At 49.2% G+C, this 16170-nt stretch overlaps 1 protein-coding gene across 4 annotated transcripts in view; it reads left to right on the forward strand.

Annotated features, from left to right (window-relative positions):
• Nucleotides 1-15262, forward strand: part of PRR14 (proline rich 14) — a 39948-nt gene extending 24686 nt beyond the window's left edge. The window contains exons 2-13 of one of the 4 annotated variants that reach the window (XM_069570901.1): nucleotides 10249-10434; nucleotides 11199-11270; nucleotides 11395-11563; nucleotides 12136-12257; nucleotides 12329-12518; nucleotides 12804-12847; nucleotides 13049-13158; nucleotides 13459-14047; nucleotides 14204-14273; nucleotides 14357-14448; nucleotides 14708-14779; nucleotides 14870-15262. In XM_069570901.1, the coding sequence (XP_069427002.1) occupies nucleotides 11248-11270; nucleotides 11395-11563; nucleotides 12136-12257; nucleotides 12329-12518; nucleotides 12804-12847; nucleotides 13049-13158; nucleotides 13459-14047; nucleotides 14204-14273; nucleotides 14357-14448; nucleotides 14708-14779; nucleotides 14870-15152 (1764 nt within the window). In that variant the 5' untranslated portion in view covers nucleotides 10249-10434; nucleotides 11199-11247 and the 3' untranslated portion in view covers nucleotides 15153-15262. Of the gene's footprint in view, nucleotides 1-8004; nucleotides 10435-10488; nucleotides 10796-11198; nucleotides 11271-11394; nucleotides 11564-12135; nucleotides 12258-12328; nucleotides 12519-12803; nucleotides 12848-13048; nucleotides 13159-13458; nucleotides 14048-14203; nucleotides 14274-14356; nucleotides 14449-14707; nucleotides 14780-14869 lie in introns of those variants that run through there. The other 3 variants (XM_069570899.1, XM_069570902.1, XM_069570900.1) reach the window with 3 other exon arrangements.
• Nucleotides 15263-16170: the final 908 nt, after the last annotated feature.

Below are 16170 nucleotides of genomic sequence, written 5' to 3' on the forward strand. Positions count from 1 at the left end.
TGCCAACCTCTTTGTTAAAACACTCTGCCACTTTCCTCCAGTGGCTTCTGAATCCCTTTTTGTTTTGTTGGTTTTATTTTTCAGTTCATCTTTCTGTTTTCTTTGTTACATCCCTTATTTTTAATGTAAATTTCCCCAAGTTTCAGGCATCCAACTGCAGTTGAGAAATCTGCCTCTAGGCCTGCACATCTAACTGGCTGCTAAATATTTTCACGTATTTGTTGAGTCAAAAGAGCTTGTTGTTTTTCCTAAACATTTTAGTTGATTATTCAACTATACTTCATTTACGTTGCTAGTATATCAGACCTAAAATCCTGTTATCCTAGTCCTTCCTTCTCATGGCTTTTCCCTGCCAGTTCCAGTCTATTCTGTATCCTATAGTTTAGGATAAATCTGTGGAAAAAAACAGGCCAAGGTCCTCTCAAGATGCTTACATTCCACAGTGGGAGAATGGTCCATTTCTAATAAACATAGATAAGGGTGGGCCCAAGGGTATCAGTTGTCTTGCTCAGAACCAGATAGTCCTGCTCAGTGAAAAACTGTCCTTTGTTCCCCATCATTGTCAGAATGCTCCATGGACATTCATGTAGGTAAAAATAGGTTTGTGATTGTCTGAGTACAGAACCTGAATCTACTTTATGTAGAAGCACAAACTTACAAGTACAGTTTTAATCCTGACATTTCCAGGAAAGCCTGTGTATATGGAGGGAAGATTTTATTTTGTTTAGTTTGGAATTTTGCTGAGAATTGTTTGCCATTTTGGAAAATCACAGCATAAATGGCTACACTTGAATCTGAATCAGCAATAGAACCCATCTGTGACAGCCTGAGTTTGTAGCTGCTCAGTTTAGTTCAGTTCAGTTGCTCGGTCGTGTCCAACTCTTTGCGACCCCATGGACCTCAGCATGCCAGGCCTCCCTGTCCATCACCTACTCCCAGAGTTTACCCAAACTCATGTCCATTGAGTCAGTGATGCCATGCAACCATCTCATCCTCTGTCGTTCCCTTCTCCTGCCTTCAATCTTTCCCAGCATCAGGGTCTTTTCCAATGAGTCAGTTCTTTGCATCAGATGGCCAAAGTATTAGAGTTTCAGCTTCAACATCAGTCCTTCCAATGAACACTTAGGATCGATCTCCTTTAGGATGGACTAGTGAGGTCTCGTTGCAGTTCAAGGAACTCTCAAGAGTCTTCTCCAACACCACAGTTCAAAGGCATCAATTCTTTGGCACTCAGCTTTCTTTATAGTCCAGCTCTCACATCCATACATGACTACTGGAGAAACCACAGCTTTGACTAGAGGGACCTTTGTTGGCAAAGTAATGTCTCTGCTTTTTAATATGCTGTCTAGGTTGGTCATAACCTTCCTTCCAAGGAGTAAGCTTCTTTTCATTTCATGACTGCAGTCACTATCTGCAGTGATTTTGGAGACCAAAAAAATAAAGTCAGCCACTGTTTCCCCATCTATTTGCCATGAAGTGACGGGACCAGATGCCATGATCTTAGTTTTCTGAATGTTGAGATTTAAGTCAACATTTTCACTCTCCTCTTTCAGTTTCATCAAGAGACTCTTTAGTTCTTCTTCACTTTCTGCCATAAGGGTGGTATCATCTGCGTATTTGAGGTTATTGATATTTCTCTCAGCAATCTTGATTCCAGCTTGTGCTTCATCCAGCCCATCGTCTCTCATAATGTACTTTGCTGCTGCTGCTGCTAAGTCACATCAATCGTGTCCGACTCTGTGCGACCCCATAGATGGCAGCCCACCAGGCTCCTCCATCCATGGGGTTCTCCAGGCAAGAACATTGGAGTGGGTAATGTACTCTGCATGTAAGTTAAATAAGCAGGGTGACAATATACAGCCTTGACGTACTCCTTTTCCTATTTGGAACCAGTCTGTTGTTCCAGGTCCAGTTCTAACTGTTGCTTCCTGACCTGCATACAGATTTCTCAAGAGGCAGGTCAGGTGGTCTGGTATTCCCATCTCTTTCAGAATTTTCCACAGTTTATTGTGATCCACACAGTCAAAGGTTTGTAGCTGCTACGTTCATAGAAATTCTAGGGAATTCCTTGGCAGTACAATGCTTAGGAATTTCACTGCTGAGGGTGCTGGTTCAATCCCTTGTTGGGGAACTAAGATCTTGCAAGCCACTCAGCACAGCCTAAATAAATAAATAACATTTTTTTAATTTTTAAAAATTAAAAAAGTTAAACAAAAAATCCTATATGTGAAGTGTTAGTCACTCAGTCATGTCTGACCCTTTGCAACCCCATGGACTGTAGCCCACCAGGCTCCTCTGTCTGTGGAATTCTCCAGGCAAGAATACTTGAGTGGGTCGCCATTCCTTCCTCCAGGAGATCTTCCCAATCCAGGGATTGAACCCAGGTTTTCCCGCATTGCAGGCAGATTCTTCAGCATCTGAACCAGCAGGGAAGCCTTTTGTGTAGGTGCAAGCATATTTCTATATGAACACTTCACTAAATCCTTTGGCAAAGCCTTACCCAAGCATTTACATATTGAGATGTACATTTTTTTTTTATTTAAAGCATAATATATACAAAGGTGCACAAATCTTCAGTGTAAGCTCAATGAATTTTCATAAAATGAACACACCCACACAACCAGTATCCAGATCAAGAAACCAAAGCATTTCCTAGAAACCTCTTATGCACCTTCTAGTCACCACTCTTCCCAAAGATAACCACTAGTCCAATTTCTAACATTACAGATTAGTTTTGCCTCTTTTCAAACATAATACAAATGGAATCATTTTGTATACACACACACACATTTTAACATCTGCCTTCTTCTGCTTCAAAATTCACTCATTGTTGCCTATAGCTGTAATTTTTATTCTAAGTTATCTATAGGTTACCACTGGATACATATTTTTAAGTTAATGATTTTGTCCTTTAAATTGTATTAAGGGTTAGTGATTTTCAGAAAATAGGATTGTCGATGGGTTATTTCTCTACTCATTTATTTTGTCACAGTAAAAGGAGCATATATTCAACACATTTATTCTAAAAGGTGTGCATTAGTTCTTTTTAAGACATCTTTTATACATTTATATTTTTTAAAGATTTATTTATGCTATTTTTGTCTGTGTTGCTTCTTCATTGCCGTATGCAGACTTTCTCCAGTTGCCATGAACAAGGGTTATGAGGTTTATTGTGGTGCACAGGTTTCTCATTGCAGTGGCTTCTCTTGTTGCGGAGCTCGGGCTTTAGAACTCGGGTTTATTAGTTGTGGCACATGGGCTTAGTTACTCCTCAGCACGTGGGATCTTCCTGGACCAGGGATCAAACCCATGTCCCCGGCGTTGGCAGGCAGATTCTTAACCACTGGACTGCCAGGGAAGCCCGTGTGCATTAGTTATGGAAGGCTGACTCTCAAAAATTATTTGCAGCCTCCTGAGTTTACCCTCTGCCCCTCTGCACAGTTGTACTGACCCATGTACAATCTTCTCCTTCCCCCAAACCCTTTTCCTTCAGTTCTTAGATGATTCATCACTTTTTCTGAGAATTTCTCTAGCTCTGCTTATGTCCTTTTTGGGAATCTGTATATAAGCTGAGTTTAGCATTTATGTCACTATTCACCATTCTCTTTGCTTCTCTCTCTGTGGATAAGGACTCTCATTGTCTTGCTTGCCACAGTATTTTTTGTGTGGCTGGCGTTTTAAAAATGTGTTGAACAAATAGATGGACATGTCATCTCATATTTAGAGCCTTTTTGACAAGCCTTGGCCCTTGCCTCCTTCACCTAGGCCTCTTTCTCTAGGGCAAAGGTCTTGGCATATGAGTGTGGTTTTCTTTTTTTTCAATATGTACTTATTTATTTGGCTGCGCTGGGTCTTAGTTGTGGCTAGTTGCACCATATGGGATCTAGTTCCCTGACCAGGGAATGAATCCAGGGCTCCTGAATTGGAGCATGGAATCTTAGCTACTGGACCACCAGGGAAGTCCCCGTGAATGTGTTTTCTGCGTGTCATGGACCTTCCTGCCCCAGCACTGCTACTGATACCACTATCTCTCTTTCTTCCCACCTATAATACTGGGTGCACCCATTTCTAGACTTGTATTCTGAGTGTTGTCTAGAGCTGGCCATCACCTGAAACCACAGAAGGCCAGGAATGGCTTTGAGACAACAGGGCAGCTGTCCAGCACAACATCCTCCACTGTGGTTGAGTCAGCTTCCTCACAGGCACCATCTGTTCTCATTTTTGATTCTTTTTCAGGTGTGATAGGAGTATTCAAAATGCCTTTAAGGAATATGTCCGCAATGAAGATTTTAAACCTCTGTCAAAAATGGCCTACTCTCTCTGAAATATTTTCCTATTAATTGCAGTAGGAACTTTCAAGATTTGGATATTCCATTTTCTTTAGTACAAAAACACTGGTATTTTTGTTGGTGATGGTGCAAGTCTGGGTGCAATTGGGAGAAAGAATCCACACAGCAATTTCAACAAGGACGAATTAATTATCAGGAATTCCTTGGTTGCCTGGTGGTTAGGATTCTGGGCTTTCACTGCTGTGGCCCAGGTTCAATCCCTGTTCAGGGAACTGAGATTCTACACAGCCAAAGGGGTAAAAAAAGAAAGAAAGAAAGAAAATCAACTATAAAAGTGAAGTGAAAGTCACTCAGTCGTGTCTGACTCTTTGTGACCCCATGGATTGTTATAGTCCATGGAATTCTCTATACCAGAATACTGGAATGGGTAGTCTTTCCCTTCTCCAGGGATCTTCCCAGCCTATGGATGGAGTGAACCCAGGTTTCCCATGTTGCAGACGGATTCTTTGCCAGCTGAGCCACAAGGGAAGCCCCAACTATAAAAGGGAGTTAGAGAAATGAGGAATTGGATTATATATTAGTTTCCTAGGGCTGCCATGACAAATGACCACAAACTGAGTGCCTTAAGACAACACAAGGACTTTCCTGGTGGTCCAGTGGTGAAGAATCCGCCTGCCAATGCTGGGGACGTGGGTTCAATCCCTGGTCCAGAAAGATTCCACACGCTATGGGGCAACTAAGCCTGTGTGCCATAACTACTGAAGCCTGTGTGCCCTAGAGCCCGTGCTCCCCAACAAGAAAAGTCACTGCAATGAGAAGCTCTCCCATCACAACGAAAGACTAGCCCCTGCTCTCCACAAGAGAAAGCCTGTGGGCAGCAATGGAGACTCAGTGCAGCCAAAACTAAAAATAAATAAATAAAACTTTAAAAAGACAACACAAATCTATTCTCTTCTAGTTCTGGAGACTGGAATTCTGAAATCAAGGCATCAGCAGGCCTGTGGCCACTTGGAGATCCTAAGTAGAATCTTCCCTTGCCTCTTCCTAGCTTCAGGGTCTGCTGGCAGTCTCTGGCCTTTCTTGGATTTGCAAATACGTCACTCCAGTCTCTGCCTCTGTTACCACATGACATTCTTCCTACGTGTCTCTCTGCCTATCTTCACATGGCCTTCTCCTTTCCGTGTGTCTCTGTACAAATTTCCTTCTTCTTACAAGGACACCAGTCATTGGAGTGAGCCCCTCCCCCTGCCCCAAATCCATTATGACCTCATTGATTATATCGGCAAAGAGTCTTTTTCCAAACAAGGTCACAGTCAAAGGAACTAGGGGTCATTTGGCAGCACTAGATCTTAATCTCAGCTCGTGGGATCTTCTAGTTGCAGCACACAGGATCTTTAGTTAGGGCACGTGGGATCTAGTTCCCTGACCAGGGACTGAAGCCACGGCCCCTGCATTGGGAGTTCAGAGTCTTAGCCACTGGACCACCAGGGAAGTCTCTTGAACATATCTTTTTAAAGGACACAATTCTGCCCACTAGAGATAGTAAGATGTAAAGAGAATTCTAAAGAATACAGGAAGAGTGGGTCTGAGAGCAGCCACTAGGGCTTCCCTGGTGATTGAGTGATTAAGAGTCTGCCCTCCAAGGAAGTGGACTCGGGTTTGATCCTGGTCATGGAACCAAGATCCCACCTGTTGCGGAGCTAAGCACCACTAAGCTCATGCACCACAACTACAGAGTCCAAGCACCTTAGAGCTAGCATACCACAACTAAAGAGAAGCCAAGCATGGCAACTAAGACCCAACATAGCCAAGTAAATACATAAATAATCCTGTTTTTTAAGAGTAGCCATTGTCCCTCAGCTGGAGATATTGCACCCAAGAAAGAGCCTCTATCTGGGCCTCCCAGGGGCTGAGATCCAGGATTTAAAAAAATATTTATTTATCTTCCTATGGCTGCATTGGGTCTTCACTGCTGCATGCCAGCTTTCTCTAGTTGCAGTGACTGGGGACCACTTTCTTGTTGTTGTGTGCTGGTTTCTCATCCTGGTGGTTTCTCTTGTCGCAGACCTGGGGCTCTAGGGTGTGCAGCCTCAATAGTTGTGGCGGACGGGCTTTGTTGTCCCTCAGCATGTGGGATCTTCCTTGAGGGATCAAACCCACATCCCCTGCACTGGCAGGCAGATTCTTTACCACTGAGCCACCAGGGAAGCCTGGAGATCCAGAATTTTGGGGGGAGAACACAGAGGTCTCTGGAGTGCCACTCTGGTGGAACTTGCTGGAAATCTTCCCTCTAGGGTACCAGGGAAAACTGTTCATGGGAATGTGTCTCACAGAGGCACTCCACTACAAACTACCCCGGGGTGTACCAGGGGAAGTTGCTGGTCACTGGTTGCTGCTGGCTGCTATTCACAGCGGGAACCCAGAAGCAAAGCCCTTTCTTCCTGAAATGTTTCCCCAGCTCTCTACTGATAAAACTTAGTAAGATGCCAGCTGGCAAAGAAAAAGTAGTTCTAGGGTCCAGCTCCATTTTCATAGAGCAGGCCAAAAGAATGACATTTTTTTTCTGAGATGTAATAAATGAATAACTGTCACAGTGTTATAAGTCTGTTTCAGATACTAATAAGCAGCTTCCTTCACGCTTTTTTTTAAATTGGAGTATAATTGCTTTACAATGTTGTGTTAGTTTCTGCTGTACAATGAAGTGAATCAGCTGTATGTATACATCTATCCTCTCCATCTTGGACCCCCCCTCCCACCTAGCCCCCATTTCACCCCTCTGGGTCACCCCAGAGCATCAAGCTAAGCTCCCTGTGCCATACAGCAGTCCCACTGTCTACTTTATACATGGTAGTGTGTATGAGACCTAATCTCCCAATTCATCCCACCCTCCCCTTCCCTCTCTGTTCAAATGTCTGTTCTCTATGTCTGCGTCCCTATTCCTACCCAGCAAATAGGTTCATCTGTACCATTTTTCTAGATTCCACTTATATGCAGTAATGTGATATTTCTTTTCTCTTTCGGACTTACTTCACTCTGTATTACAGACTCTAGATCCATCCCATCTCTATAAATAACTCAATTTTGTTCCTTTTTATGGCTGAATAATTTTCCATTGTAAATATGTACATCTTCTTTCCCTTCCCCCTTCCCGACTCTCTCCAGTCCTCCCAACCATCTCCCCTCCCCTGACATCTTCCTCATAAGCCCCCTCACTTCATCATTCAGTTCCTCCAAACTTGACACCTGTCTATCATACCCTCCCCGCACACAATAGGAGGCAAGGTTAGAAGTGGTGGCAGGTGGTTCTCTAACCTGGGGAAGAGGAGTTAGACCATAGGTAGGACCAACTTCCCCAGGTAAATAAAAATTCTAGGAAGTAGCTGACCAGAGTGAAAGAGCCCCCAGAGGTGGTCTAAAAAGCTCCTCACTAGGGGAATTAAATTGGTGCTGGTATCTGGCTGGACTAAGTACTTCCCGGTGGAGGGGACTGAGGCTGACGGAAGCAATGGAGCCAATGGCCACCTTATATACAGGCATATAAACTCCAAACTCCTCCGGACAGGCACTTGTCTGTTGCCACAGCATGGCACATAGACATTGCAATTTTGCTGAATAGTTGATGTGAACCAGAGTAACAACCTAAACTCAAAAGCTTCCTATCATTTCTCACAGGTGGTTCTTTTTGCTTCTTAATTAAATATTCTTTTTGGCTGTGCTGGGTCTTCATTGCTGTGTGCAGGCTTTCTCTAGTTGCAGTGAACGGGCTCCTCATTGCAATGGCTTCTCTTGTGGAGCACGGGCTCTAGAGAGTGGGCTCAGTAGTTATGGCACATGAGTTTAGTTGCCCCACAGTATTTGGAATCTTCGTAGAGCAGGGATCGAACTCGTGTCCCCTGCATTGGCAGGCAAATTCTTAACCACTGGACCACAGGGGAAGTCCACAGGGGTGGTTCTTGGCAAAGGGTTGTAAGTGCATTCCTCTCATCTCAACACCCTGTGGCCACAACCCAACCTAATCCACCCTGGGTGATCTACAGCTCAGGCTAGATGCTTCTGCAAACAAAGATACTGAGCAGAGCAGCTGGCTTGAGGACCAGAAGAGATAGGGTACTCTGTGAGAAGGAAGAGGCAGTTTGTTTATCATCCTCTTTTTACCTGCAGCCTGAGACTTATTTATCAGGCACATTCAGATGTGCCTTCTCACTTGATCTTCTCATTCTGTTTTGAGACAAGTATTGCAGGGTTTATTGTTTCCATTTTACAGTTGAGACCACTAAGGCCAGGACCAGTTAAGCAGATGTGAGACCCAGAGTCTAACTGGGTCCAGGGATTCTGAAGAATAGATACATGGATGTGCCAATCTCCAGCCACATCACCTGCTCCAGTGAAGGCTGGGAGGGTCCTCTAATCACTGATCAGCACACACTGGCCTTGCCTGGGGTATGCACACAGATAGTGATAAGGTAAGAGTTGTTGAAAGGGTAGTCACAAAGAGGGGTGAGGCAGGACTGTGAGGGTACGAAAGCTCATCACTGCTGGCCTGGGTTGAGGGCCAAGCCCTTCCCAACCAGATTCTCAGAAACCAGGCCCTTTCTCTAGGTTACTTCCTTTACCCTTGGCATTGACTTCTTCAGCAGACTTAAGAGAATCAAAACTCAGACCAGGTTTGCTCTGCCCTTGAAAGCGTTTCATTAACCTGCAGTCTGGGAAATACCTCCGTGTTTAAGCAGGCAAGTGAAAGCCTACAGGAGGCCTCTCAATTTACCAAGATGGAGAGGGATCTCTGCTTACAGCTGGATGCATCGCCATACCAGCAGGGACCCTCCTCATGCACCTGTGTAGCCAGCCCTGCTCCAGGGGAAGAGAGAACACTTCTAGTTGAACCAGTTATTGCTTATTCTCACCAGAAGTCTCATGATGGATTTCCAGAGGACCCAGCCGGCCTTGTACTACAGAGAGTGGCTGTAGTCCTAGGACGCCTCTCTGGCTGAGTCTTTCGTTACAGAGTTGGGGAGACTTCACGTTCCACACCAACACTTCCCAGTGCTGCTCTTTTTACATCATCCTTTCTGGGTCATTACTCTTATCACTCATCCCATAGAAGAGAATTACGTTGCGCCGAGTAGGTCACTCTTCATCTTCATTCAGACCCGATTTTAGGCTTTAGTCTTTTGTGTTGTATCAGGAAAAATGAGTACTAGTTTGTACCAGCGAATCCTGGGGACCTAGAACTAGTGAAGGCATGGGATTTGGTAAAGCAGTGAGGGCGCGTTCACAGTCCAGAAGCCAGTACAAGCCCCCACGTTACCTACCCCCAACAGCAGGCTCCTGATTTAAAAGTTTCACGAAGCAGCCTCTCTAAGCAGCAGGATCCCTGATCCCTTACTGCTCAGGATTATTTACACACCCCATCAGCCAGGCTCCTCTTCAGAGTGCTCGTGGGAACCCGTCCTCTATAGAAACCTCCTCTCCTGCAGGAAGAGGTACACAACAGTCGGGTGAAGTGAACGCCCCAGCCTCCTCCTCACTTTGACTCAGCCCAGTCTCTCCGGGACACCGTGCGAGCAAAGAAGCCTGAGTCGGTACCAGCGCTAATCTCTGGCCCCGATCACCCCCTGCCAAACTTTTCCCTCGCAACCTGGTTACGCGATTCAGGAACCTAGAATAGAACTGGAAACCGACTCAATGGGGCCTCTCTAGGAAACTTTCACATATCGTTAGCACTCAGTTCACGTTTATTGGTCTAAGAATGAAAGAACCGGAAGATGCCCTTAAAAAACGTGGCGGTAGCCTAGCTTCACCAGAGTTGCCTCAGTAGCTCTAGAAACTTGCCCTAGACTTCGGCCACCCACCGGCCAGAAAAGAAGACGCCGTCCGGTCCACTTTAAGTTCATCCAGCCCAGCACAATCTGCCCTCAACTATAATGGCGGCACTGCCCAATTGGCTTCTTACCCTTAGGCATGATGGCCGCCAGGCGGCTTCACTTAGTTTCTCACCACCCCGGAAGACCAGGACCGGCGATTGGGCGGTGCCCAAAGGCTCCGAGAAGAAGGCCCTCGGCGGTTGGGCAGTGCTGGCCAAGGCTAGTTTTAAAGGAGCCGGAGGTGGGAGCCGTCGAAGACCCGGGATCCACGGGAGGCGGCGGTGAGCGGCGCGCGGGGGAGGGCACCGAGCGGCTGGAGAGAGGGCAGGAGGAGGGAGGGAAAGAAACTTTTGGACCATCTGGTCCCGGGCTGGGGAGAGCGCTGGGCGGGGATCAGGGGAGGGCGGAGGGAGGGGGTCTGTGGGCGGGACCTCCCGGGATTGGAGTGAAGGGGGTATCTGCTTGACAGTGGATCCCCGGGGATCCGGACTGAGTTCGTGATGCTCAAGCTCGGGCCGTCTCTCTTTGAGTGTAGCTTTGCGAAGCCGAAGCTCACAGGGAGAGGAGGATACTCGCGCGGCGTCTGTTTGGAGGAACCGCGCTGGAGCATTGTGTCCGCGGGGATCCAGTCTAGGGGATCAGGTGGGAGGGAGGGCCGCCGGTGTGTCCGAGTATTGCTTCAGAGTGCTCGGCCACTCCCCGTGGAGAGATCCGGCGGAAACTGAGCCTCCGAGGACTGGGATCCCAGCTGATCCCGGGGATCTCAGGGCGGAATCTGCAGGGACAAAGGCCCCAGGAAGCTCGAGCCGTGGGAGAACTGGGACCGCTGCAACCCAGATTCTCGCGGCTCAGGCAGGGCGATCGCCGATCGCCGCGGCGGCAGAGGGGAGATACCCGTTCCCGGTAGCCAGGCGAGGGCGCCCTTACGCGCCCCAGGGCTCCGAACCGTGGGCTACCGGGAGCCGCGGGCGGACCATGAAGGGTGGAGCCCCACGGGAGGGGCTGGCCCTCACTCCCCGCTCCCCCGCTCCCCCCCCCACCCCAGGCTGGAACCTGGGATCCCCCAGGGACTCCCCGGAGCCGCCGCTTCCCCCATGGACTTGGCCGGGGACTCCAGGTGAGAGCGCACCCCGCCCGCCTGTCTTGAGCCCGGGAAACGGGGAGCCTGGTGGCCGTACCGGGGAAACCACAGGGCCAACAACAGGCTCAGGCGACCGTCCTCTGCTTTTCTCATCCTTCAGCACGCCTGGCCGGCAGCGTCTGTGCCGCCAACCCCTTGCTGGAGCATTATGGGGAGCCAAGAGCCCCAAACGGCCGAAACTGCAGCCTCTCGGGGCCCCTTCGCCCTTGGAAAAAGCCTCTCGGCGGGTCCTGGCCGTGGTCCTGGAAGATGTCATGGCTGCCCGCATGGTGAGCCTCTTGAACTGAGAGGCCCCCTTCTTCATCAGGTCCCCTCAGTAGCAAAGTCAAACTAGGTCAAGTGAGGATCACTGAGGTCTAGACACCTCATTCTCACACTCATCAGTCAGTCTCCCTAATGCTATTTTTTTTTTTTTTTTTGCTTGGCTTTCACTTACTCCAACCTGGAATTGGGCAGGGTCTCTGGTGCCAAAACCACATCCCCACAATTCTTAAGTGTGAGAAACTCCCCTGCTTTCTTCCCTGCCCAATTTCTAGGCAATCCTTGGGCTGAGGTCTTTGGCTCCACTGCACAGATTAGAAAAACTGAGGCCCCAACTAGGGCAATGACTCACTTCAGGTCACCCTGTCCTTTTCATTTATGCAAATAGCCTGGGTGACATTACCCAGGCCCCATATCAAACAGCTCGGGCCATAACTGACCTCTTCTTTGGGGATTGCAAATGAATTCTAGCCACTATTTCTGTCATCTTGATGACATAGGGCACTGTTAGGCATGGGGAGGCCCCGTTTCGTCCAGCCTCATTCCATCACCTTCCTCTTGACATCTCCTCCTCTCTGAGGTCCCCCTGGCGCCCCAAGAAGAGAGTTCCACCCCACGACACCACAGCAACCGTTGGGATTCTGTTCGCAGCCAGCTGCCTGCCTCACCACCCCGGCAGGCCACGTGGTCCCCACAAGCCAGGTGAGCATGGCAGAATTGGGAGGAGCTGGGAACACAGCTGAGCCCCACTGATCTTCCTGTTCCCTCTCTAGGCCTCCCGACCCACTGCACCTATGTCGAGAGCCCTTGAGCCGTGTCCGTCGGCCCCCTTCCACCCCAAGGCGGCAATCAAGGACAACACCTGGCCCAGAGGAGGGCCCTTCACAAAAGGTGGACCAGGTGCACCAGCCCACCCTGGTGGTGATGCTACAGGACATTGCCAGCTCCAGATCCCGAGCTGAGGTATGGGAACTCCAGGGAATGATGTCAGGGGTTTAGCTGGGCGCAGACATGTCACTGGGCATAGAAGAAAGTTGTGGGAGGACTGTGTCTGGGGTGGATTTTGCTCAGAGCGAGGAGGATGGCATTTTAGATTGGAAGACACTGCCTGAGCAAAGACCTATATGAAAAAGTCTTTAGCGTGAACCCAGGCAGGCATCTGGAGACTGACAGAGTGGGGATAGGGGAGCTACGGAGGCCACAGGGGGCTTCCCTGCCTCCCCATGAACACCCCCTGTTTATATCCAGGGCTTTGCTGATGAGGCTCCCAACTTCATCGTCCCAGCGAGAAGGTGAGAGGGTTGGGAAGGGATTATGAAGACGTGTAGGTGGCAGCTCTTATCCAGGCAGCCAAAGCTAGGGGCATCAGACTTTACATGTCCAGTGCTTCCTTGTAGCACCTTCAGAAGCATTAAGGGACAGGGGAGGTCCTGGCTTAGGTGGGATCTGAATCTGAAAGGTTCCTCTGCCTTTAACTTGCCTCTTCACCCCAGAGCTGAGCCCAAGGTGATGGTTCACCAGCCAAAGCCTCCGTCCAGGGACCTGCCAGCCCCATCCCATCCATCTGCCCTGTCTGCAAACCCTCTGGCGAGCCCACCACCAGGTAAGGATTCAGATGGATGAGAAGGAAGGTTCTGGAAAATTCTAGCTGAGCTTAGAAGTGTCAGGTGCAGAGGTGGGGATGGGGCTTAACCCCTTCTCAGGGCGGAGCTTGGTATGTGAAGATGGAGTTTAGAGTTCAGAGACTGAAGCTTAACTACTGAATTTAAGGCTTGGTATTTTAGGGCTGGGCTTATTCCTCAGTGGGCAAAGGTTAGTGTTTGGGGGAGGGACTAAGGCTCCTGAAGTGGGGCTTAGACACCTGCAGCTAAGGAATATGCACCTGACCCTCTCCTTTCCTCAGCCCCAGATCCTGTTCTGGAGCCCCCATCGACCCCACCGCCGTCCAGCCTTTTACGCCCCCGCCTCAGTCCCTGGGGCTTGGCCCCCCTCTTCCATTCCGTCCGCTCCAAGCTGGAGAGCTTTGCTGACATCTTCCTCACACCCAACAAAGCCCCGCGACCCCCACCCCCATCATCCCCCATGAAGTTGGAGTTGAAGATTGCCATCTCAGAGGCCGGGCAGTCTGGGGCTTCTGAGGGCACTGTGGCAATCAGTCCCCGGCCCCCTATCCGCCAATGGCGGACCCAAGACCAGAACCCCCCAGCATCTCTCACTAAGCCCTCTCTGGGCCGAAGCCACTCCTGCCCTGACCTGGGGCCTCCTGGCCCAGATCCCTGCAGCTGGCCCCCTGTTCCGGCCCCCTCAAGCCGGCCACGGCCTCGGCGGCACACGGTGGGTGGTGGAGAGATGGCCAAAGCCCCACCACCCCCTCGGCCCTGTCTCCGGAAAGAGGTCTTCCCTCTTGGAGGAGTGGGAGGCTCTCCTCCCCTCGTCACATCTTGCTCGTCTACTGCATCCACCTCTTCCTTCTCTGAACCTGCAGAACCCAGGTAGTGCTCTTGATAAACCCTCCTTAAAGCTCTGGCCACAGGAGGGGGCACAGCCTCCTACCCTAGTATCCAGTGGGCAGGAGAGGGGGAGGCAGCTGGGAATGAGCCTAGCAGCTGCCAAGGCTCAATGGCTCTGAGCCTTGACCTTCTCTACAGGTTGAGCTCAACCAAGAGAAAGGAGCCAAGGGCCCCAGAAGACCAGGTGCTTTCAGACTCTGAGACCAAGGTAGGGGTACAGGTGAACGGGGAGGAGACAAGCGGGAGCCTGAGTCCACGCTGCACTTTTTACCCTCTGCCCCATCTCTGCAGACCATTGGGAAAGTTTCTCGATTCAGAATACGCAGGACACCGGCCCGTTCTCAAATAAACCTCACACCAATGGGGCTGCCTCGGCCAGTCAGGTGAGAAGCTTGTCGTGCATGGATCTGAAGCAGGTGTAGGCTCAGGTCCCCTGAGTGTGGCTCTCCTTCCTCTCGGTCAAGCTTGGAGGAGTTCATTAGTTCTGGATGTGGTTTGCATGTAGAACCATCTGTCTGCCTCAGGCAGCACTCCCGGCTCCTGGCAGATCCTAGAAACTGAAATATAGACCAGGCCTTACTTATCCCTTCTCTAGGGCCACTGGCCCCAGGTTTCTCAATGACCTCTGCTCTTGGCTCGTAGGTTGAACAAGAAAGAGTTCAGCTTGGAAGAAATTTACACCAACAAGAATTACCAGTCACCCACAACCAGGAGGTGAGAAACTTTGAAGGCTTAGGGGTGACAGAGGGAAAACTGGAATCAGGGGGCATGCTGGTAACCTGGACTCCTCCCTGCCTGGTCCAGGACCTTTGAGACCATCTTTGAGGAACCCCGGGAGCGCAATGGGACTCTGATTTTCACCAGCTCAAGGAAGCTCCGGCGGACTGTAGAATTTCGGGACAGCAGTCTTCCTCGATCCCGGCGGCCATCTCGCGGGGCCCGGGCTGCAGCTGGCAGGACCCTTCCTCCCAATCTGGGCCCCAGCCCAGATGTAGAACCCCTGCTGCAGCAGCGACTCCAGGAGCTGGACGCTTCACTCCTGGAGGAGGAGGAGGAAGGGGATCAAGATCGGCCCCCTCGGACTTAAAAGCTCCATTTGTTTGTCTGTCCGTGCATCTTGAGGGGGTGGGGGGAAGTCTCTGAGGCAGTTATAATTTTTTCTCTATATTTCTAGTAAAGTTTTCGATATGTTTCTGATTCTTCTGTATGTCTCTAGCAGAGTTTGAGATTCACTGCCAGTCCTGGCTGATGTTTCTACTTTGGCCTGTAAAACTGGGAAATGAGGGTGGTACCAGGAAAGACCATGAAGTGGGATATAGGGAACGGAGTAGAGGAATGGTCATTGGCGATACCTTCTTGGGTTGAGAATTTTCCTATGCAGAGGGATACTTCTGAATCTGCTCCAGAAGATACTGTGATACTGGACCCTGGTCAGGGACTGAGGGGAAGCCCTGGTGGTCTAGGGGTTAGCATTCTACGTTTCCACTGCAGGGGCTGCAGGTTCCATTCCTGGTTGGAGGACTAAGAGCCTGCACACTGTGTGGCACAGCAAAAAAAAAAAAAAAAGGAAGAGGCTGAAAGTCCTAGAGTGGACTAAAGCCCTGTTCTAGATAGCCCTGAGTTCCTTCTAACACACAGGCCAAGAATCTGTTGTTGGATTCAAGAACTAATAATAATTAGCTATAAGTAAGCACCTACAACAACCTGTCACAGGTACTTGACCTACAAATAGCCCTATGAGAATTACATCCATTTTATCCATGAGAAAGCAAACTGTCAGTGTAATGTCCACATTAAAAAGGAAACCCAGGCAACCAGAGAACACAAGTGTCACACTACAACTTTCATAACTTAAAGGTAGAATAGTGGCCAGGAGCACAGACTGGAGCTAAGCTTCCTGAGTAAATTCTGCTTAGGAAACTGAAAGTGTATCAATTCCCCTCTCCTGTAAAATGGGGCTGATGGTAGTACCTTCCTAAGAGACTTCTGTCAAATAAGTTCATATATGAGAAAGTGTCCGGCACACAATGCCAACTTTTTCTTGTTAGCACGCAGACCTTAGGCCAGCACTCCTCCTGCACCGAGCAATAACTGGAAAGCTTCCT

This window comes from Ovis canadensis, chromosome 24 (assembly GCF_042477335.2).
Source record: "Ovis canadensis isolate MfBH-ARS-UI-01 breed Bighorn chromosome 24, ARS-UI_OviCan_v2, whole genome shotgun sequence".
Classification (NCBI taxonomy): domain Eukaryota; kingdom Metazoa; phylum Chordata; class Mammalia; order Artiodactyla; family Bovidae; genus Ovis; species Ovis canadensis.